The sequence below is a fragment of the Erythranthe guttata genome, chromosome 2 (genome assembly GCF_056151865.1).
Source record: "Erythranthe guttata isolate IM_541 chromosome 2, IM_541, whole genome shotgun sequence".
Taxonomy (NCBI): Eukaryota; Viridiplantae; Streptophyta; class Magnoliopsida; order Lamiales; family Phrymaceae; genus Erythranthe; species Erythranthe guttata.
Genome location: NC_142534.1, coordinates 13,862,590 through 13,885,149, shown reverse-complemented (window position 1 = coordinate 13,885,149; position 22,560 = coordinate 13,862,590). Strand labels below are relative to the sequence as shown.

At 34.5% G+C, this 22,560-nt stretch overlaps 3 protein-coding genes across 4 annotated transcripts; 1 reads left to right on the top strand and 2 right to left on the bottom strand.

The window, feature by feature from the left end:
* Positions 1–621: 621 nt before the first annotated feature.
* On the bottom strand, positions 622–11,407 carry LOC105969488 (transducin family protein / WD-40 repeat family protein). Of its 2 annotated transcripts, XM_012994240.2 has the most exons (22): positions 10,706–11,407; positions 9,012–9,087; positions 8,776–8,898; positions 7,926–8,022; positions 7,809–7,845; positions 7,597–7,702; positions 7,441–7,498; positions 6,432–6,529; positions 6,181–6,300; positions 5,656–5,698; positions 5,049–5,158; positions 4,849–4,973; positions 4,207–4,753; positions 4,026–4,118; positions 3,375–3,560; positions 3,082–3,295; positions 2,793–2,905; positions 2,509–2,694; positions 2,272–2,397; positions 1,904–2,186; positions 1,227–1,465; positions 622–1,115 (listed from the first exon to the last, which is right to left on the bottom strand). In XM_012994240.2, the coding sequence occupies exons 1-22, from the start codon at positions 11,023–11,025 to the stop codon at positions 1,026–1,028; spliced, it is 3,390 nt and encodes a 1,129-aa protein (XP_012849694.2). In that variant the 5' UTR covers positions 11,026–11,407; the 3' UTR covers positions 622–1,025. The 2 variants fall into 2 exon arrangements, with proteins under 2 accessions (XP_012849694.2, XP_088668075.1); XM_088811949.1 differs by having other exon boundaries at positions 4,849–5,158; positions 10,706–11,256.
* A 4,458-nt stretch (positions 11,408–15,865) lies between these two features.
* On the top strand, positions 15,866–19,355 carry LOC105969518 (pheophytinase, chloroplastic). The gene is made up of 6 exons (XM_012994283.2): positions 15,866–16,170; positions 16,452–17,156; positions 17,237–17,463; positions 17,577–17,768; positions 18,264–18,420; positions 18,939–19,355. Exons 2-6 carry the CDS (start codon positions 16,467–16,469, stop codon positions 19,185–19,187), a joined length of 1,515 nt encoding a protein of 504 aa, XP_012849737.2. The 5' UTR covers positions 15,866–16,170; positions 16,452–16,466; the 3' UTR covers positions 19,188–19,355.
* Positions 19,288–21,368, bottom strand: LOC105969519 (uncharacterized). The gene is made up of 3 exons (XM_012994284.2): positions 20,947–21,368; positions 20,258–20,551; positions 19,288–19,691 (listed from the first exon to the last, which is right to left on the bottom strand). Exons 1-3 carry the CDS (start codon positions 21,123–21,125, stop codon positions 19,622–19,624), a joined length of 543 nt encoding a protein of 180 aa, XP_012849738.1. The 5' UTR covers positions 21,126–21,368; the 3' UTR covers positions 19,288–19,621.
* Positions 21,369–22,560: the final 1,192 nt, after the last annotated feature.

The following is a 22,560-nucleotide window of genomic DNA, read 5'->3' as shown; positions in this document are numbered from 1 at the left end:
TCAACGATTTAACTCGATTGAATGGCAGATTTTATTTTTCACCGATTTCCAATTTAGGGTTCGAAATTGTGGTTAAAAATTGCAGTTGATTGGGGCTTTATGAAAACATGATATATTATTATACAATATGTCAAGGGCAATTACGGAAATTACCAATTATGTCCACAGGAATCAAATACACAAAACGGCGTATTGTTGGTCTGGGGATTATCAGTACCGAGATAATATCACGAACCAAATGTCATAGTAAGTATAACTTGTCAACACTTCTATCTCAATATTAACCATCCCATCCCTCTCTATATTTCGAAACCCTCCAACCAAAGAGGCCCTAACGGGATAATGCATTGGATACATTATTCCGATAGAGTTCTAATGGACTATTACTTTTAGCTGGTGGTGGAGATAACATAGAGTTATGTGGAGTTATGTTGTGACATGGCTCCCCCAATATTTCTTCAATCACCCGTAACTCTTTTTTTGTTGCCTCCACCACAAAGACCTTAAAGTTATTTAAGCATACCTCAGGATTGTAATTTACCCTTCACAAAATATAATTTTATTTTTTATCGAGAAAAATGGAGCCAGTGTAAGTACGTGTTTACTAAGAAATTTAAGTAATAACAAAGAAAACAACATTGTTTTATTCTAATAAAGGTTATAAAGTACAATCCAATGGCTTCATAAAAACATATGCAAGACTTTGTGACAAATTACAACAGTCTAGACTCAAAATGTATCTATATCTCAAAACTAAATATATTATGTGAAGCACAGTTGCAATAACTATCATAGTCCTTCAGAACTATCTTTACTTTGAACTGTTCTCAAAGAATCCCAACGAAATTAAAGCCAAAAAAAAAAAGTTTAACAGGTCAGATGAGTAAAATAAAAGTTAAAAAAACGGAAAACCCGCATGCTATCCAACATAAATTCTTAAATACCGAAGTCAATCGAACACGATTCCAAAACTACAAATGAACCTAAATCACAAGTTCTGCAAGAAGAGTTGATTGATAGATCATTCATCTGAAGTTCTGTCTTGTCTTGATCATTCTTTTAAGTGTCGCTAACCAGAAGTTGCATTCATCCCAATCACTTGTTGTCAGAAGCACCTACACATACAACAAAAAAAAACATGCAAAAAACGTAGTTTGTAATTGATCAAGCACAAATAGATTCGAAAAAAACAGATAAATATTAACGTAGGACAATTTCTCCTGTACCTGGATTTGAAGGGCTGTGGCAAAATCACCACTGTCCAATGCCTGACAAAGTTGAACAAGCTTTTCTGCAGCATTTTTAGATATATCTCCACTGTTGAGTTTTGCAAACAAGGCGCCCAACTTCTTTGAGTTGTCCTCTATTTCTCGCTTCTTAGCTGGATTTGCTCGTGCCCCTCCCAATGCTTCGGATGTCTCGTTAAAAAGTCTTGATAAAGTTGCAATAACAGGCCTCTGATGAGCTGTACCAGATTAAAAACAAAATGTAAGGTGACTAAATGAGTGGAATCTTCAGAGAATAAATAAATTAAACTTCAAGAATCATCAAGATAATCGCGATTCCTCTATCCTACGTCACAACATACAACACTCTTGTTAATTTATCTCAGTCCTCACAAAATTAATCTTCTTACATGTGTGCTAAAAATACATGATTGAATTTTTATAATTCATGCACTGATGATGATATACCATGGTCTATCATTGGCTACTACACCAAAATAAAGTTGTACCAAGTAGGATCCATACTCCCCACAATCAGAAAATAAACAGACCAATTAAGAGATCATATTCCAATCCATCTTTAACATTGTTCAAGGCAACCTCTTCATAAGATAATAATAACAATAAATAAATAAAAAATCATGCAATCGGACACAGGGAAGAGAAAATTAGTTTACCAGGTACATTCGAAGTATCAACAGTCTGCACAGTAGGTGGAGGAGCGGCAGGGGCAACTGCAGCCTGCACTGGAGCAGGCTGAGTAGGACTAGGAGGTTGCACTGGGTTCATCCCAGGTCTTTGAACCCCTGCATTATTCACTGGCATGAATCCTCTAGGTGCTGGTGTAGGAGCCAATACATGGGGCATTTGTTGCCCAACCGTTGGCCCAACTTGAGATGTGTTAACACCATAGGCAGGAATTCCCGGTGGACCAGCTTGATAACTAGGGTTAGCAGTTCCCTGGATAATGGATTTAAAGCAAACTCAGCATTCTGGTTAAATTAACAAGAATAATTTAAGTGAAAGGTGGGTAGCAGCAGCATACTGGATATAGCTGGGAACCTAAAGTCGATGGCTGCTGATATTGCTCCACGTTTCTCAAAATAGGAGGATTTGATGGAACAAATTTGGCAGGAGGCTGAGTATTAACAGGGGGTGGAGGAAAGTTGCTCTGCAAGTTGAAACACGTGTCATCATTATCCAGATTATAATATTGCCACAATAGTCAAAAACAACTTTATAGACCAACTTAATAAACAACTGAACCAAAAGGGATTATTACCGCTTGAACAGGGGCTGCAGGAGAAGGGACAAACATGCCAGGCTGTGGTATATTAGGCTGCGGAACTTGCTGATATGCGGGAGGCTGATTATAACCCCTTCCAAATGGAGCGGCGGGTGGCTGCTGATAATTTTCACCATATGGACTGCTTGGGATACTTGGTTGCATCTGGGATGGAGCAGTCTCCTGAGAAAGATAAAGAAGAGAACAGTATCTTTTAAGCACTAATCGGAAATCAGCCCAAGAAAATAAAATATAAGGGCTGAGAAACTAGAAACAAGTACCGGATAATAACGTTGAGAGGCATCAACAACACCATAACTCGATTGATCATTGTATGCAGGTCCGGTTTGTAATTGACTATTCTCGTAAGTCACAGGCTTCTCAATCTCTTTCTCTGCAAATGTATAAAGAAACCAAGTTTGTGAACATAAAGCTTAGTCAGAGAAGGTTAGATGTATCATGTCGATTACCGTAACGAATGCATAAATACAAAACCAGACACACGAGATCATTTTCAGCTGGATATTTTATGGAGAATAATATATCAAACGAGATCTCATAAATACAAACCTTGAATAGTGGAACGAGCAATACGATCACGTAATATAACAAGTTCAGTGGACAATTCTTCAGTTCCGAGAAGATTCAAGTACTCCATCGCTGTAGTTAGAAGACCTTGACTTGCTAATATTTCAGCATATTTCTCAACAAGTTTACATAATGAAGCGCTAAATCGCTTCTGTCCAGTAGCGAAAGCAAAGACGATAGTCTTCTCCATTAGATCCTTTAGAATAGAAAAAAAAAATACATATAAGTCTATACATAAAAAACCACCTGATAACATTTAGCCAATTCATACAAACCTGGAGACGGTCTACATAGGGCTTTCCATCATGCTCTGCTGACAGATTCTTCGACCAGATTTCCACAGTTTTGTCAATATTTCCAGCACATATATAACACAGTGTAGCAGAAGTTGTATCACCAGCAGCCATGAGTCTAGCAGCAAGAGTGTCACATAGTAGAGTCCACTCATCTGTCTGTGCAAACTGGTGATAGCAAACAACATTTAGATATATTTTAGATACAGGAAGATGCCTTCAGTGCTAGTAAAAAAAAGGGAAGGGAAGGATAGTTCTCAAATATGCTCCAATGAGAAATAACGCCCGACAGTCATACATACTCTCTTAATGACAGTACCACTAGATAGAGTGATTTTATCAAACATGAATGCAAAGGAAGAATGAAGTACCAAAGCATAATCTCACAGAAATGACCCTTCATTTTGAAACAAATATCATTTACTAATGCCTTAGGTTGCAAATAGATGTTCTTTTACAGGCAAGCTGCCAGCCTGTCTAATCTTATTCCGAGTAACAAGGCAGTCAACAAGTATAGGGTCTCAAGTCTTGAAATATTTACAAACTACAGAATGATCTCAATTTTACACTGGATGTGACCACCTTTTAAAGCATTATAATCCAATGTGATTCTTCAGGGGGGAAGAGACTTACAGTACAAAAGAGAGCAAGTGTCTCCTTCCATGACTTAAGAGGTCTGGTGTTTGCTAAGCTAATCAGGTCATTGTTTACCATGGCAGAGACAACCTGCAGCAACAAGAAACAAAAGAAACCAGTAGAAACAATCAGCAATGATAAATGTGCTCATTTTCAGAAACCGGAGATGTTTCACCACCTTTAGATATGGAGAACAACTTGTCTTGAGGTACTGATCACGTGTTTTCTCCCACAACGAAGTACCACCAACATGAGCAATGACCAAAGCATCTGCCAATCTATTTGCAGAAATGCATTGTGCAACCGCCCCCTTGTAGTCTCCAACAACCAAAGCACGTTGAACAGCATCATCAAATGAAGGATCAGAACTCTCCTCTTGACCGTCAATTCCTTGTTGGGATTCCTTCACAGATTCTTCAACGACAAAATCATTCTTTGAATTGGCCAAAGGTGTATCCGCCTTGGGACTTGGAAGATTGTTGAAGAAATCTTCCCCATTGTCAGTTGCAAATAAGGTGGATTCCTTTTTCCCAGAAATTTCCGTATCAGTTGAACTCTCATCAAGACCAAGAGCATTCACCTTCTCAGATACATCATTATGTGAAGCATCACTTTCTTCAGTAGGCAGACTGAAACCAAGATGCGAAAGCAGCTTCGACCTTGCAGTCCCTTCCTCATTGAACATAACCTTCATGAAGCCCCATGTTTCTCTCTCATCCTCGGATCTGACCATCAAATAATGATTAAAGATAAGTTTGGAGATAATTATGGATACCGTAGTAATCTAATCATTAAATAACACCAGGTCTGGACCACATACTCTTCTTGAGATTTCTTTTCGCACAAAAGTCTCAGTGCTGATCTATCCCCATTTTGTATTGCAGCTTCAAATTCAGAAGATCGACTCATCAAACCCTGTTCAGTAACTAAATTGTGCACAAAAACCTGGAAGAAGGAAATACAGTCACAATGTGTACAATATGCCAGGAGAAAACAACAGTGTAGAACTCTCTCGTGTACCTCGGAAGATCCAGCTGGAGATTCAGTAGCGTTAAATGAAACAAGTTTGCCTCCAAAACCAAATGAAACTCCAGCTTTTCGCTTGTACCACTTTGGGGCCCTCAAAGGTGCTACAGAAAACATGGCACATAAGACCAACTGAAACCCCAAATTAATACAAGTTAAAAGAAAAAACGTTAATTTACTTCCTTTCCCTATCAGACAATTCAACCTCCTCTATAAATTAAATCAAGAAGAGAAAAACTGTATCCTGCAACATCAAAAGTATTTGCATCTACCGGCATTATTTTGAGTCCTCTACCTAGAACTTGTTCAATAGAAGAACCAAATGATACTCATCATATGCTTGACTGGCAGCAGCAGTAGAAGCCAAAAAGAGCCACCCAAATTACTCTTATTACAATCCCACTCAAACAATTAAAGCCATAAGAAGCCAAGAATATCACCCTTAAAATATACAATTCCACTCAAGCAAATTGTTGCTACAACATGTAAATATATTAAAAGATGCAGAGAGATTTTTGCCAGAACAGTTAATTCAGCTCCATGTCGGGCCAAGAGATTGGTAAACAACAAACATTTTACCATCTAAAACACATTATGATACCTGCTCCAAAATCACCCTCTCCAACGCCATATCTACCAGAACCCTGCATTTAAAGATAGAGAAAGTCACTACGAAGAAACCCAGGCCCGCAGTTGTTAAAAAGGGTTATTAAGCAAGCTAAAAAAACAACAAGAACACCAAATATTTCGTATTTTGAATTGCAACCAATTATAACTGCATTTATTCCAAACGTTAGCAAAATTGAGTTACGTATATAGTCAGATTTGTCTCAGTATGTGCCTCTAAAGAAAAATGTCCATCCATCTTCAGCAAGTCAAAGAACTCCAAAAAGCTCAAACTTCAGCTAACCCCAAAAAACTTGTGTAGTCGTAATACATTAAGAGAAAGTAAATAGAACAAGTAATAGGTATTAGTTGCAATATTAATTAGTGAAGCTACACAACTTTACGAAAATGTGGAGATTGATGATTGGTCCATGTCAACAATTGTCGTTTACTGCACCATTAATCACAATAATCAACAACGAAAAAGCACTAATAGTGTTGCATGCGAATAGGAAATAACCTCCATATTATAGATGCCAACTTTCCCATCAAATGAAGATGCTGATATGACTCCAGGAATCTTAGAGTACCAGTGTACATCGAAATTCCAGTTGGTTCCAGCAGGTAATTCAGCCACAATCTACAAAAGAACATATAACTATCAAGCGTGTCCAAATGCTCAGAATAAAAGAATCTGAAAGGGAAACCTCCTGCGGAAAAGAAATGATAACACAATCAGTTCAAGGAAATTATAAGAATCAAAATATTTACCTCCCCAGATACTGTGTCCCAGCAAATAGTGCGGTTATCTTTGGCGCAAGTAAGCAGGTAAGAACTGTCAATAGGGCACCATGACATAGCAATCACACCTGATGCAGTCAGTCATACAAACTAATGAAATCCCAACATATACAAGATATTACTAATAAATCAAAAGCATAGTATCAGAATATTAAAGGCGTTTTTTAACACTTCAAAATAACTAAATCAGCATAATAGGGACAAAAGGGTTGACATTCTGAAAGGTAAAAAAATCTCATCCCATCAGTTGTCAGAAGTATGGAAGGAAATGAATATTCAACGGTAGGTAGAGCGAGAGCCGATAACAGGAATAACTATTATTCCCTAGACCAGTACAGACAAGTGTACTCATAAAAAAGTGAAGTTAAGGCTGGTTTTCTAACACTCCAGAATAAAATAATGTTTAATTAGTTTCTAGAAATGCATTACGAAATAGATTTGTTACAGGCTTACAGCAATCTCAAGTGATCAGAATCATTTACTGGCACTAACAGTTCCCTAGCCATTCCCCGTTTCGGGGGGCAGATGAACAAAAAATTGTTTATCCATTCAGCAGATATCATTTAGCCTCAACTTATTGGAAACCTGAACCTATCTCTTTGATATGACCAACTTCCATAGCATAGAGCACATAAATCAAATAAGTTGTAAGTCTGACGCCTACAAGCTTTCCCTAAATTAAATCAAGCAGCAATCCCATAGGGATGGCTATGCTGAAGTTCACTGAAAGTTTTCCTTTAAATTTGAAGAAGCAACCATTTGGTGATCCTTTACCATTTTGGCAATATATTTGGCAGAACTTCCACTAGATGGCAGCGTACACATGAACATTTACACATTTTTTCCTAAACCATGATATATTAAGACACAATCTACTTCGTAAACCAGAGAAGAGAAATCAACTAGAAACATATTAAAAATCAATTTGGGACAAAAAGTTTATGAAATATTAGAAGTGAACCCCTGAGACATAACATACCTTTGCTGTGCCCAGCAAACTCTTTTACTGGAGTCATTGTATTCCGCATATCCCACAGCTGAAGAAGAATGCAGTGCAATTACAAAGATCATAAACAAAAGCAGATCTGGGATAAATTTCAACCAAGAAGTTAAATAGGAGTTTGTATTTTTTTACCCTGAGAGAAGGTGAACTATCTTCATCTGAAGCAACAATGAGCTGAGTAGCAACATCTGGATTCCACTGTAAAACAGAACACCTCCTTCTGATTGAATCTGAGAAACTGTGAAGGGGGCACATTAGGGATCAGAATAGGGGAAGAACCAAATCTCCGCAGTCAATGATTAAAGTGCAATAACCCAGCTTCACATTAATGGCAAACAATTTACCTTATAACTGGCTTTTGCTTCTTCAGATCCCACACAACTGAAATTACAGAAAAGGACTATATTTCAATGCAAAATGTAAAATGTACATGAAATCTCATTAAACAGTATCTTTCTTACCAGTTGTCCCATTAAATGAAGTGGAGGCCAGTATGTGCTGAACCTTGCTATTCCAGGACAAGAATGAAATTTCACCTTGTGTTGCAGATCCACTGCCCTGTGAAACAGTTTAAACAGTTTGAGCTTCCGTTGATCTTGGTAACAATAACAAAATATGTGTGAAAAATTTGAAGGCACTGTAATTCCAAGAGTAAGAGAGAGACCAACAGAGATCTATAGGCAAAATTATCCATTAAGAGAGGAAAATGAATATGTCACATACTTTGCAAGTGCAAAGAAAACAGCGGTGGATCAAAGTAAAACAATTTTGAGGGGTTTGTAAAACTAAGAATGTGATGAATCGCTGTTTGAAATGCAATGCTAGAAGTATTCCACAACGCACGAAGTATGCTTGTCACAAGACAAAACTGGCAAAGGAACTAAGCTGCTACTCTGATAACACATTTCCTTCAATTTCAGCAAGCTCTTTCCCTATTCCTGATGTCCATCCATCAATTTTTTTCTCTCCATATTTTCCTTCCATCTATATCTTTTCATGTCCCTAAAGTTAATCGAGGGCACATGCAGACACACACAGCCTCCGCCCTCCCTCACACACACACAGTCTTGTGCATTGAAGTCTAACAAATAGTATACTGAAACAAGTGGAATAAAATAATACCATACACTACAGTGTCTCTCCCTCTACACACCAGTCATACATTTTATGTCTGATAATACATAATAGTATTTGGAGACTAGAAAAACTTTCTTGCTTGATTTTTCCTAACTATTTGGGTTTTTTTTTTTTAATTCTACTGATTTGGTTTAAAAGCATAAAAATGGTGCTAGAGGAAATAAAAAATCAAACCTTGAGTGGAGGAAAATGACTCGGCTCTGATGGTTTTGTTATATCCCATATACAAATATCACCTTCATCGGCGCCAGAAGCAAGAAGATTTGGCGAAAGAGAGTTAAACTCCAAGCCACGTACCTAAACCAAATAAAAAAAATATCAAATTGACCCACCATCTCATCATCCACGTGATTAAATAAAATGATAAAACAATGCACAAACAACACAGGCTGCAGAGAGCAGAAGCTTACAGGTCCTTTGTGCCTTGAAAGATTCGTGACAAAAGCATTCTCACTTGTATCAGAACCCTTGTTAACGCCGTCGGAACTGAAAGGGAGATATAAATAAATAAATAAATAAACAAACAAACAATATATCTATCAAGGAAAATTAAGAGCAGCAGCAACAGAATGTTAGAATTATTGGATGAAAATGAGTATTGCATATCAAACAAAGATGCTGATTATTGGTTTCATTAATATTTGTTTTTTTTTAATCCAGAGGACAAATTCAACAAAAAATATTATTGACAAATCTCCAGTTAAGTACAAAACTCTCACAAGTCAAGTATCACAGAAAATTAGTAATCGGAGAATTTAACTATATTGAACTGAAAGCATCTTCAATTGTAAAAAAAAAAAAAAAAAAAAAAAAAAAAAACAAACCAAAGTATGTAAAGAGTTCATCTTCACCCAAAAAAAAAAATTCATCATAATCTGTAGTAATTGCTTCTTCAAGACATTTTCAATTTTTTATCTAGAAGGTTTCCAATCAAATCCCAGATTTTTCTTGAAAGTTTGCCAGTTTCTTCCTCCACTAATAAGGTTCAATGGACATTCAAAACATGAGGGAAACCAGATGAACCATATTGCCTTAAGCACCAATTAGGGAGATCAATAGAAATGTATGCAAAAACAGGCAAACAATGAAGCTAATCAATATCACTACGATTCCACAGAACATAAAACCCAAAAGACTACAAAACATGTTGTCTTTTACATACCGAAATCCTTGCAACTATATTTTGACAATCAAGAATTTCACTACCTGTTCTATAATATACTTGCTAAATAACAACTTGAAAATATAATTGATAAAAGAAAATCAATTAAAAAAATGAATAAACATCATCAATTATATATTGGTAATTGTTCCATTTGACAGTATGGAACCTTTTTTGTATATATACTTATTCATTAGCAATCTATCTTCCTGAAGGTATGAGTATGTTTCCCTCAGATCCCATTAGTGTGAAAGTCAAAATTAATTAAATGAATATGAGAATCCCTAACCATTTATTTCAGCATACAGGTATTTTCCTATATTTAGTTTCTTTCAAGTATATCAAGAAAGCAAGTACATTTTTTTCGTAAATACAAACATTGTTTATGTATGCAATAATTTTCTTAGTAATTAAATTTTCTTTATGAGGTAAAGTTCAAATCAGAATTGGTTTGGGAATCCATCGGAACCACATCATAGTAGTGTGAATTAGCCTAAATTAGCCATTTTTGTGATGTAAAAAAAATAAGTTCATTAAGCTACCTGAACTGACCAATGTAAAATCAGAACTAATATTACTTCTTTTTCAACTCAAACTGAAAACAAAGCCTAGTAATCTTTCCTGGTACTTTGTCTAATTGCCATAGCCTACAACAGACTAAAATCAAGGTTTTTTTCATATTCATTGTTTGGAGGAAATAAATACATGTTGATGAAAGAAGCAATCAAAATTCAAAACCCAACCTCTTTATTTCATATAAACAATTCTATATTCAATTTAAATTAATCATCACCAAATCCTAACTAATCCAAAATAACATCAAACATATAATCATCAAAACGCAGCCATAATCAACGCACGGAAACATAAATCAACCAAAAAAAATTGCAATTGGCAACAAGGAAAACTGAAAAAAATAATTCCAAAAAACAAAAAATTCACCAGATCAGGTTCTTCGGATTCCAAAGCCCAATGTTGCCATCAACAAGGCCACCGGCAATGAGACCAAGAGAATACTCCTCAGAATTCGCCGGACCCTTCTCCCATGAAAGCCGATTGAATCGCTCGGATGTCGGAACAGTGCCCGCAAGGATCAGCTGCCGATCGTCGGAGACGAAATCAAGCTCGAATATATCGAGACTGGCGGAGGAGCTGAATTGCAGATCCACCGCCCCCGCCATCGTCCCCGCGGCGATGTACGCGCCATCCGGCGAGAACGCCGTCGTGGCCGATCTGTTCACCCCCTTTATATAACCCGCCATCACAAAAACCTACGAATCTCTCAATCTGGATAGAAACCGAATTCAATAAAGGGAGATTTTACATATATCAGTAGGAGAATTTAGATCTGCGCTTGAGAGATAATTGGGAAGTAGATCGAGAGAGAAGAGAGAGGAGTGAGAATTTTCTCTCTCTAGGGGTTTCTTTAATTTTCGTTTTATGTTAATTTAGGTTTTCATTTACCACTCTCTCTCTTACAGTTACAGTTTATCGATTTTAAGAGAGAACCGAGTGTGATTTTCATACCAGGCTGGGGGCACAATGGGAATTTAATAATTGTGATTTCTCCGGTAAATTATTATGATTGGGGAAAGACGAAATTGCCCCTACATGAGTTCCACGTCTAGGGCTTTATTTATTTATTTATTTATCCTTTTTTTGGTTTTGAGAATTTCTAATAATGATATTTTCCTTTTTTTTCTTATTAATAAGAATTAAATTACATTTGGTAAGGGGTGGCTCTAAGGCCCTAATTGGTGGAACACGATTGGTGGAACACACGTGTTATTTGTCTCGATTTCAAATTTATTTTTGGCCTTTCCAATACTCTTTTTTTTTTCAATATCAAATATAATATAAATTATATAATATTGACACTCCTTTAATTATTTAAATTTTTAACCACATTAAAAATCATATTCGAAATTAACTAATATATTTAATAATAATTATCAAATGCACTGCATCACAAAAAAAAAAAAAACTATATATAGGTACATTGTATTATAATTATTTAACGCGTATAAATAAAAAACAATATTATAGAAATTAAAATATAAAGATTTTTACTTCATTTGAAAATTGAAGAATTTTTTTTTTCTATTGAAGAAAATTTAATATAACAAAAAATAGAAATGGTATAATTGATAAAAGTTCTTTGAGATGCTACACGTGATGAAATACATCGGGTAATTATTAATCATTGATGTAGTGAAATAATTTTCCACTAAGCACACATACACATACACATACACATAGGTGATAGGACCGCCAATTGAGTCAGGCCTACACGAAGCTCGATGACTCGGCCCGATTTTATTGAGCCGAGCTCGATAAACTGTGAGTCTGGCCAAGTTTGAGCCTCTTTATTAAACCCGGTTAAATTATGAGCCGAATTTGAGCTTATCATGGCTCAGATATTGGACAATTTCATACGAAAACACTTCTTATGGTTGTGTATAAAATGTGTGCCTCTTTTTTTCTCTCTTGTGTATTAAAGGTGGACAATTTACTCCTTTTTTTCTTCATGTCTCTTTCATAATTTTAATTTCCACAACCTTAACATTTCACCCATTTTTTTTTGAAAAAAAATATTTATGTTCTGAAAATTATTTATAATTTTCTTTTATATTTATGAAAATTTACAATTTTGTTCTGAGTCTAAAAAATTCACCCAAAAGCAGTAAATTTCTTTTATTTTGATAATAGTTTTAAAAATTCATGGTTATGTCCAAAATTTATGACATATTTTGTTCATGTAGTAATAATTCTCAAAATTCATGCATTTCATTTTTATTATGTCCAAATAAACATGGCATATATTTCTAGAACCACTTGTTAATGAAACCGGAGTGCTATGTAATAAAGAAAAATTGTCAAGTAATAAAGTCAAAAAATGACTATCATATAAATGTAAAGGTAAAAAGGTAACTATGCTACATAAGTTAATGGTGTTAGACATTTGAGGGTTCACCGTTAAGTTGAGGGGGCACTGTGTCGCATTTTGTAGTAACAGCAGGTTATATGCAAAAATAGTAATAGTAAAGAGGTGCAATTTGTATTTAACTCAAAAATATTCAATGGTAATTAGGGCTGGGACTGGGTTGGGTCGGTCGATTACTAGCCTAAAACCCGACCCATCCGTCAAACCATTTTTGCTCAAGTTTGAAAATCGTTGCCGACCCAACTTTTGAGGGTCGGTTGATGTTTGGCAACCGAATATTTGGTTGCGGAATGGTTCGGTTGATGGTTTATACCCGCCACCTAGTTCACTTAAAAAAAAATCAAATTTTGGAGTAAAAATATCCAAATTTTGCGTAATGCCACGGTGCGATCATCATTTATTAGTTCAAAATAATTAATAACAATTTAACGAAAAAATATAATGAAGAAATTCAAAGTAATTTCAACATGCACAAGAGATTCAGTGAAGTTTTGTGGGCGTTTTGTTTAAACTTGGGCATAAAGAAAATGGTTGAAGATTTAGGTCAAATTTTTTTTTCGTTTGTTGATTGTTTTAAAATTTAGAATACTAATTATTTTGATAATTTCAATAACCACTTAAGAAAACACGGCATTTATTTTATTTTTTAATAAAATTTTAATAGTATAGTTGGATAACCGATAATTATCGGTCAACCAACTTTTGATAATATTAGAAACCACCAACCGACCCATTATAGATGGGTTGGTTAAAATTTTCGACCCGATCCAATGGGTCGCTTAAAAATTGATTATCCGCCTAAAAATATGGTCGGTACTGGATCGGTTGGTGGATAAAAATCAACCCAATCCCAGCCCCAGATAATTGAATGTTTCAATTGTACAAGGGTGTAAGGAAAATATACTTGAATTAGTTTTTGTTGGCTAAAGATATGTGTGTTGTAACCACCTTTGGGAATGTTGATATAATATTATCTTGGATTTGATTAAATAATTCCTTTAATATGGGATTATACAATCTTTGTATTGTATAATATTCTTCATAGTATATTTTTCAGAAATAAGGATTTAGGTTTGAATCGTTATCATTCACATGTTCGATTAAATCACAAACTCGAATTTTAATCATGGACTACAAAACTTAGACCCCCCGGGTCTTTGTTAAATGTCTATCGAATCTTATCTGCATTTTCAAACAAGGCCTATTCAAACAAGATCTTCTTGATTAAAAAGTTAATTGTAGAATTCTACTCGGCCTCGTTTGAGAACGTTGATGATGGGATTGATATGATTGGTTGAGTTGTATAAGCTTACGTTGTTTTGCTAAGTTAACTGGATTTGAAATTATTTAGTCGACTAATTATGGTTAACTAATACTAGTCGACTAATTTTTTAAGAGAGAGAGAGAGCGCACGGCAAATTAATCGATCAATTTAGTTTACATCTGAAAATCTAAAAAAAAACTATTGTACGTTCAATCTAAAAAAATTAGTCAACTATATATTATTTGACTAATATGGCCGGCTACAATCTTTAGATAGAGCGTATGATAAATTATTCGACCTAGTTAGTTCATATAACATAAATTGACTTGAAGTTGAAATAATTTGTTCTTTACCAAATTACACTATTTTCCATTGTTTTAAGGTTTAAAAAAAAAAAAAAATTCAAATGTTGGGAACATATCACGTTCTAGAGCAAATTACGGCCACCCATGAGAAAATGTCAAGTTACGAAAACTCATCATGTTTGGATAATTTCAACCATCATCCTTAACTATATGAATCTTCTTACACGTGCACCCTTGTGTTGTTAAATTTAATGGAATCTTCTAAATTATGTGGAATGTTCTTCGGTTTGTACCCGTTTTTCCCCATTCGTGCTCATTATTTTGAAACAAGATGATCATAAGATATGTCTCTTGCCTTATAAATATCATATTGTGTTGCATCAGAAACTGCATTCTTGCACAAAATGGGTACAAACTAGAGAACATTACACATAATATAATAGATTATGTTGAATCTGACTGCATAAGAGTGGATGTGTCAGAAGATTCATAGTTGAAATGGTGGTTGTAATTACCATAACAAGGAGAGTTTTTTTTCTCTCCGTAATTTGACTTTACTTCAGAGGTGGCCGTACTTTATCCAACATTTAAAGTTACGTTATTTTAATTAAATTTAAAATATTTGTTATTTTGTATTTTATTATAAATATTTCTAAAAATATTTGGGGGCGCTGCTGCCCTAAAAACCTCGTCGATAATTTCCCCAAAATTAATCGGGGCAAGCTTGAACATTTGAGTTAATAAAAAAAGAAATATCTAAATAAAATGTATAATTTTAAACGTCGTTCAATAAACGTCGTTCGAGCTTTAATAATATCATTTCGACTTCAAATGTGATTTTGATCATTTTTTATTCCAAATTTGCAAAACTCAAAATATAGGATTTGTAGTATTATGAGTTAGTTTTCTAATCCAACTTGAATCACCAAAATTGGATGTCTGATGAGAAATATATACATGAATCAATGGATACTGCCCACAACTTTGATGTATTGATGTATCTAAAATTCAAAATGTGACTCATTCATGCATAACTTTGTCACACGACATTCAATCTAACGGATTTAAGTTGAATTAGAAAACTAACCCAAATGACTACAGTTTTCGTGTTTCAAATTTTACCAAAATTAAAATAGAAATATATCAAAATTATGTGCAAAGTCAAAACAGTATTAATAAAATTGGAACGGCATTTATGATTTAACATTTTCTTGAATTTTACTATTATATATAGTCAAAACAAGGAAAATTACATCATTTTCTTGAATAAGGGCATCTCCAATGGAGTAAGCAAACTCCATTTGGCTTCAAAATATAGAAATTGTGGAAGAAAATTCAACACCAATAAGAAATTTAGTGGGGCTCTAAATTTTCAGATTTTTGCATAATCTCCAAACTTGTTCCTAAATATAGGACTTCGTTTGGAGACTCATGTGTATTTCATTGGACATTGTTTAGGAACTCAAAATTATGGAGCCCTCCACTGTGAGATTTTATTTTTTAGAGACTCTAAGATTCCATCGGGTCTCTATACGGGTCTCCAAATTCAAATTTGGAGACCCGATTTGCTTACTCCATTGGAGATGCCCTAACCGACACCTCTACCCAATTCTTCCAATGGCCGAACCATGTTCACAAATTAATCACGAGAAGAACATTGCGTACACTCCACCTTTTCCACGCCTTCACATTAAAAGACAAATTATGACAGAGAAAATAAACACAAGACGACAATTGTGTTGCTTTGTTCGTTCCTCATGCTGCCTAAAATTTTCTTAATTGGCTTTTAAAGAAAGCTAATAGGGCTTTCTTTACCAAAATCCAATTATAAATTACTTTGTTTCTCCTGGAAGCTGGGAACTTCACTAATGACATCTGGGCTTTCTGCTTAGAGGTAAACAAGAACAGATAAAAATTGTTCTTTTTTGTTTTTTTGAGTTATTTTTCTATGATTCGCAGCTTTATTTGTAATTTAAAGTTCGAATCTTTAGTTCTTGTTTTTGTTTAATGATCTTGATTTGTCATAAAAAATAATGGGTCTGTTGATTTTATCCATGAATTTGTGTTATATATATTCTGTTGCAGTGTGATCATCATGTATCTGCAATATATTGGGCTAATTGAAACTCTCTCTCTCTCTCTCTCTCTCTCTCTCTCTCTCTCTCTCTCTCTCAGAGATTTGCTGTGGGGATGGAAATTATTTCTTGCCATACTACAAGCTGCTGTTATACTGTAAATTTTAGGGGCACAAAGTTCACAGATCCACATCACTCAAATAGGGGAAAAGGGTTTTCTTCTTCTCTCATAAAAACCAGTAATTTTGACCATCCGTACAGTTTAAGGTTAAATCGATTCACCCACCACAGAGTTCCAAATATCGTTTCCTCTCTTAACGAAGCTTACAACTCGAACGTTCTTGATGGTCAAGTGGGCACAACCAGTGTGACCGATCGTAATAATCGTTCGATACCTAAAGTCTCGATTCCTAGCTTGCCCGATAAAAACGGCGGCGATAGCGCAGCTCCCATAAGCAGCTGCTATTGGGAGTGGAGGCCGAAACTGAACGTGCATTACGAAAAATCGGGGTCTGGAAATGTCGACTCGCCCGCGGTTCTTTTTCTTCCGGGATTCGGTGTGGGCTCGTTTCATTACGAGAAACAGTTGAAAGATCTTGGCCGTGATTATAGGACGTGGGCAATGGATTTCCTTGGTCAAGGTATGTCTTTGCCGAACGAAGACCCGACTTTTCGGTCCGATGAATACGTGTTAGATGGGGAGAATGATCATTGGGGATTTGGAGATGAAAGCGAGACGTGGGCGAAGGAGCTAGTTTATTCGGCTGACTTGTGGAAGGACCAAGTGCACTATTTCGTAGAAGAGGTAGTACCTTAAAAGTTTATGCTCGCAATAGTTGGGAATTATTTGTTGCGGAAATAATTTACGGTTTGATGGTATTGTAGGTGATTAAAGAACCCGTTTATCTCGTCGGAAATTCACTCGGAGGATTTGTGGCGCTCTATTTTGCGGCATGCTATCCTCAATTAGTGAAAGGTGTAACTTTGCTTAATGCAACTCCGTTTTGGGGACTTCTCCCTAATCCCGAAAGATCTCCGATACTATCGAGACTATTTCCGTGGTCCGGATCGTTTCCTCTTCCTTCTGGTATTAGAAAGCTAATGGAAATTTTGTAAGTTTTTACTACACTAATTTTTTTCGATGTCTTTTTAGTTTTTTTTATATATCGAATTCCTGAAATATAAAGTAAAAAAGCCTCGAATTTAATTTAATTATGCATTTCAGGTGGCTGAAAATTAGTGATCGAAGAAGTATTGCAGAAATACTCAAGCAAGTGTACGCAGATCATTCAACGGATGTGGATGAAGTGTTTTCTCGTATTGTCGAAACAACACAACATCCGGCAGCGGCTGCATCGTTGGCTTCAATAATGTTTGCTCCTAAAGCACAATTATCGTTTGATGAAGCTTTATCTAGGTAGCTACAAATAATATGATTTTAAGATACCGGTTTTCTTTTTTTTTTTTACTAATACCGTTTTTTTTTAACGTGATTTTTGACCTTTTCTATTCCGATTTTGACAAAATCCAAAACACGGAATCTGTAGTGCTTTGAGTTAGTTTTCTAATCCAACTTAAATCAGCTAGATCGGATGTTGGGTGAAAAAGTTACACGCGAATGAGTTACATCAGAGTTGTGGGCAGTGTTCATTGATTTATGCATATCTTTCTCACCCGACATCCAATCTTTGTGATTCGAGTTGGATTAAAAAGCTAACTTAAAGAAACATAAACTTCGTGTTTTGAGTTTTTTTGCAATTCAGTCTCGCAAATGGTCAAAATCACGTTTGAAGTCGAAGCGGTATTATTAAAACTGAAACGGAATTGAATTTATCACACATCCCCTAAAATTTATGTTTCTTGTTTCAAAATAAAGAATACTAATAATGCATATGTAACTTATGATTTGCAGGTGTCAAATGAACAATATACCGATTTGTCTGATGTATGGTAAGGAAGATCCTTGGGTGATGCCCATATTCGGTTTGCAGGTGAAGAACCAAATGCCGGATGTGCCGTATTACGAAATTAGCCCTGCCGGTCACTGCCCTCATGATGAAGTTCCCGAGGTATGAAGAGTCTAATTATTTTGATAATATTTAGTTTTTTTGTATCTATTTCCATCAGGAAATAATTGTTTTTGGAATAAATTATTTCTTTTCAAATTCCAAAAATCAGATTTCCGTTTTCCTGACATTTTTGGATGGAAATTGAAATATATATGAAATTACGATTCCGATCCATTTAGTTTTCAAAAATAATTCCCAAGATTCGTTTTTTTTTTCGTGTTCTAAAAATTGCATTTGTAATATCAATATTATTATGTATTAAAAACTCTATAGTTTCCAAATTTCGCCAATTTTGATTGACAATTTTCCGATTTAAAAGTTTTTTCCTTCTAATTTAAAAAAATCTGATTTCCGATTTTATAATTTTCTTTTTCGAACGCAATTGGAAGTAGTTTTTTACTTCCGAAAATAATTAGAATTTTTCGAAAAATGACTAACTTTGAGCTCCGATACGATATCTATCCACCCCTAATCATATTAACTTGTATTTTCGCTTGATTCCCTGTTTATATTTCCAGGTAGTGAACTTTATTCTTCGTGGATGGCTAAAAAACGTGGAATCGGAAGGTCGTTTTGTGCTGCCTTTGCTTGACGACAACCCTGAATACACCTATTACAACGTCACAAAGGACTTGGAATTTTTCAGACAAGAAGGTTCTAGAAAATCGGTTCGTGTGAAGTTCCACGGATCCAATTTCTCTGTCTGGAATTGGTTTCTCTCTCAGTTCAAACCTCTTCTCACAGAAATGTCTCGATGGAATACTTAGTACTTAGCTGCCGTATAGAAGATTTAAGTGTATGTTCATATTGTATTCATCTGCTATACGGTAATTAGATTGTGTACGAAAGAAAGAACGATCGAACAAATTTTGTTGTAAATATGTCATGTGAAACTTTGAATTTACATTCATGTATTCAATTTGTTTCTCAGAAAATCGGATGATAACTAGCTAAATTACTGCTCGATGAATCTAGAAGTAAATGATTTTGTTGCCTAAAACACTGGAATAATCCCAACGGATTTTTTCTGATAATAAACAGCAGAGTTTGCACGTCTAAATACACAGTCGAAAAACGTAAACACTGGACTTGTATTCGATAATTTTCTTTACCCAACCTGAACCTGAACCTACAGTAAAATAGATCATCTGAGTAACTTGTTACTAAATTCTACTTGCAAGATTATCAGCAAATTGTACGCCTATTCTGTCGATGAATTGGTCTGCTTTCTCACAAAGAGCTTCGTTATGTCTTCAGTTACTACATTGCTCCTGCAAAACATCGTACGTATATAAGCCAACCAACAAAAAAAGGTGCGCTAAACGTAATATGTAGTCTTAACAGCATGCAATTTCATCTTTCGATCGGTTGCAGTTTGCCTAGAGGATGATCGTAAGGAAAAAAAGTTTCTCTTAGGGAATCAATTGGATGCCAAAGATGTTCGGGCAACTAAAGTTGACGATAAATTTAAAAGATACATAGCTAAAACAATGGTATCACTTAACGTATGAATAATTGACAGCATCCAACGGCAATCTAAAAGCGACCTTTTTTACTTAAAAACCATGTCGTCCAACCAAATGGAAGTTCACTAACAAAAAGCAGTAACTTATACACGAATGCACAATACAATTTTCCTCTGAATCTCGTAACTCGAACGAGCTCTTATATATATTGAAAATGTTACTCATCGATCATATTCCTCTTAGCAGCACTAAAACACCAATTTGCAAATATAGAGCGTAATACACTTTAGCTCGATCAAACGTGTAAATATTGACTACATAATAACTGTAAATTTATCATTAAAACTTGGTGTGTAAGTGATAAAACAAACCTTCCAGCCAGCTGAGGTGGCACCAAACGACCGCCCACAGTATCCGGAACATTCTTCGGGTGAGGCAATGTCCCTTTCGGAACTTTCCTACGAGGGTAATTAGCAGATGGTAAGTCTCTCTTCCGTGCCGCACCTTCCGCCATAGCAGCTGCTACTCGAGACGAGTGGTCCATCGGATTCAGTAGATGAGCTGGCGGCACAGCTGGCGAATTCAAGAGGAAAGAAGCATCCGGAAGTTTCATCACAGAAGGCTGATTAGAAACCGTCACCACTTGCTTTCTCGAATTTTGCATCCTAGTTACCGTAAACAACCTCATCAATCAACATCGATTCAAGAGTTTCGTACTCACAAACTTTACGACGAATAGTTAATGCACAGTTAAAAGTACAAACAAAACAATTTTTTTTTTTCTTTTTTTGCAATTCAAAAAATTCTCTCTTTTCGACTCCTTTCGATTTCGGCCAATACATCCAGTTGCCCAAAAAAAAAAGCAATTCAGATTTTGAATTACGATAATTAACAGAACAATAACATTACTACGTAATTGACACTTCGGATTAATTACCATACTTTATTTTCTGAAATTAAAATCCGCAACCCTAGAACACAAATTGACTGGAATCCACATAAATTCAACTTTAAATAACTAAAAAAATTCAGCATGGAAAAGAATTATTCGGGAGTTAACCTATTTTGTGCGCGAACTGAGTCTTCGTTTGGAGGCGCCGCCGATGAGGGTTCGGCGGAGGTAACCCCAAAACTGCGTCGTTTTTGTGAGTTTTCTTTCAGTTGTTCGGTTTCTTCTTCGCGAGCAAGGGTTTCGGGATCGTCTTCATCTGAAGAGGCTGCATAATCCACCAGCGACATAGCCAAACAACGATCTGCACCAGATTAAAAAAATTGGGCACACAAATTAAAATTTGGTTAAAATAAAATTTCCTCCCCAAATTCTAATCCTTTAGTGTATTTAGACTTGAAAATAAAGTTAGAATTTTATCCTTGAACTCAATATTAATATTTTTAATTAAACATTAAGCTTACATTGAAAATCCTATAATTTTTCAAATATTGGATAAAATATTTTTCATTTAATATTTAATTTTTAAAATTATATTTTTTGTAACATCAAATTTCATACATTTAAAATGAAAATTCATGTAACTTAAATAATTAAATTTAGAAATATATTTTTATTCGTCGGTTGAATTTCATATAATCATTTATAAATTTGTTTTTTCTTGTATATTTTATTTATTTAATTAATTTGTGTTATTGTTTTGACCAATCCTTCCAACTTTTCCTTTTCATTATTTTTAAAATTAGTATTTTTTATAAATATAAATATGTTTTTGCCCCAGTTTTATTTTTTGTGCATGCTCTTTTATATATATATATATATATATATATATATATATATATATATATATATATATATATATATATATATATATATATATATATATAAGGGACCTTAACATATAGGTTTCTAGTGAGAACTTATTAGAATTAAATGACAAACTTAGCTAAATTTTTGCTACACATCATTTAGGGCATCTCCGACTGAACGCCATAACGCCATTTTTTCATCTAATTTAAGTGTTTTTAATCTCCCACCCGAAATTCCTATATCACCATTACACCTAAAATTATAGAGATTTGGTTTTAGCCTCCCACCGTGGTCAACCCAATATCACCAAATACTCAAATTCTATTTTTCCACCAAACTTTTTGGTGAAGGAACTTTCATCTCCCACCGGTCCACCATTTTCCTATTTTTTCCACCAAATCCTATTTTTCCTACCAAATATAGAGGTGAAAATAGGATTTGCCGTAATTAACACCATTTTATTAAGTACCATATAAAATGACGATTTTAACTAATTGCACCCGATTACCAACTTATTATATTTATCGTAAATACATTGGTATTAATTATTATATTAGTTTTTAAAATATAAATACATTTGATATTATTAACAAAACATTAATTCTAATAATATAAATATGCTTATTTTTAATTAATTTGTATATTTTGTTGGTATCAATATTTATTAGTTCATTTCTTTACTTAACTAATACGCTAATTGTTATTAATAAAATATAATAAGAAACAATAGAATAATTAACGAAACACAGTTTAATTGATGAAATACAAGAGACATTTATAGATATTTAATAGAATGATAACATAATTTTTAAATTATATAATTAAGAAAATTTATTACTTAGCATTGAATCTATAATTAATATTTAGGAAATAAAATATTATAAAATTACGATTAACATTAGATTTACATTTTTG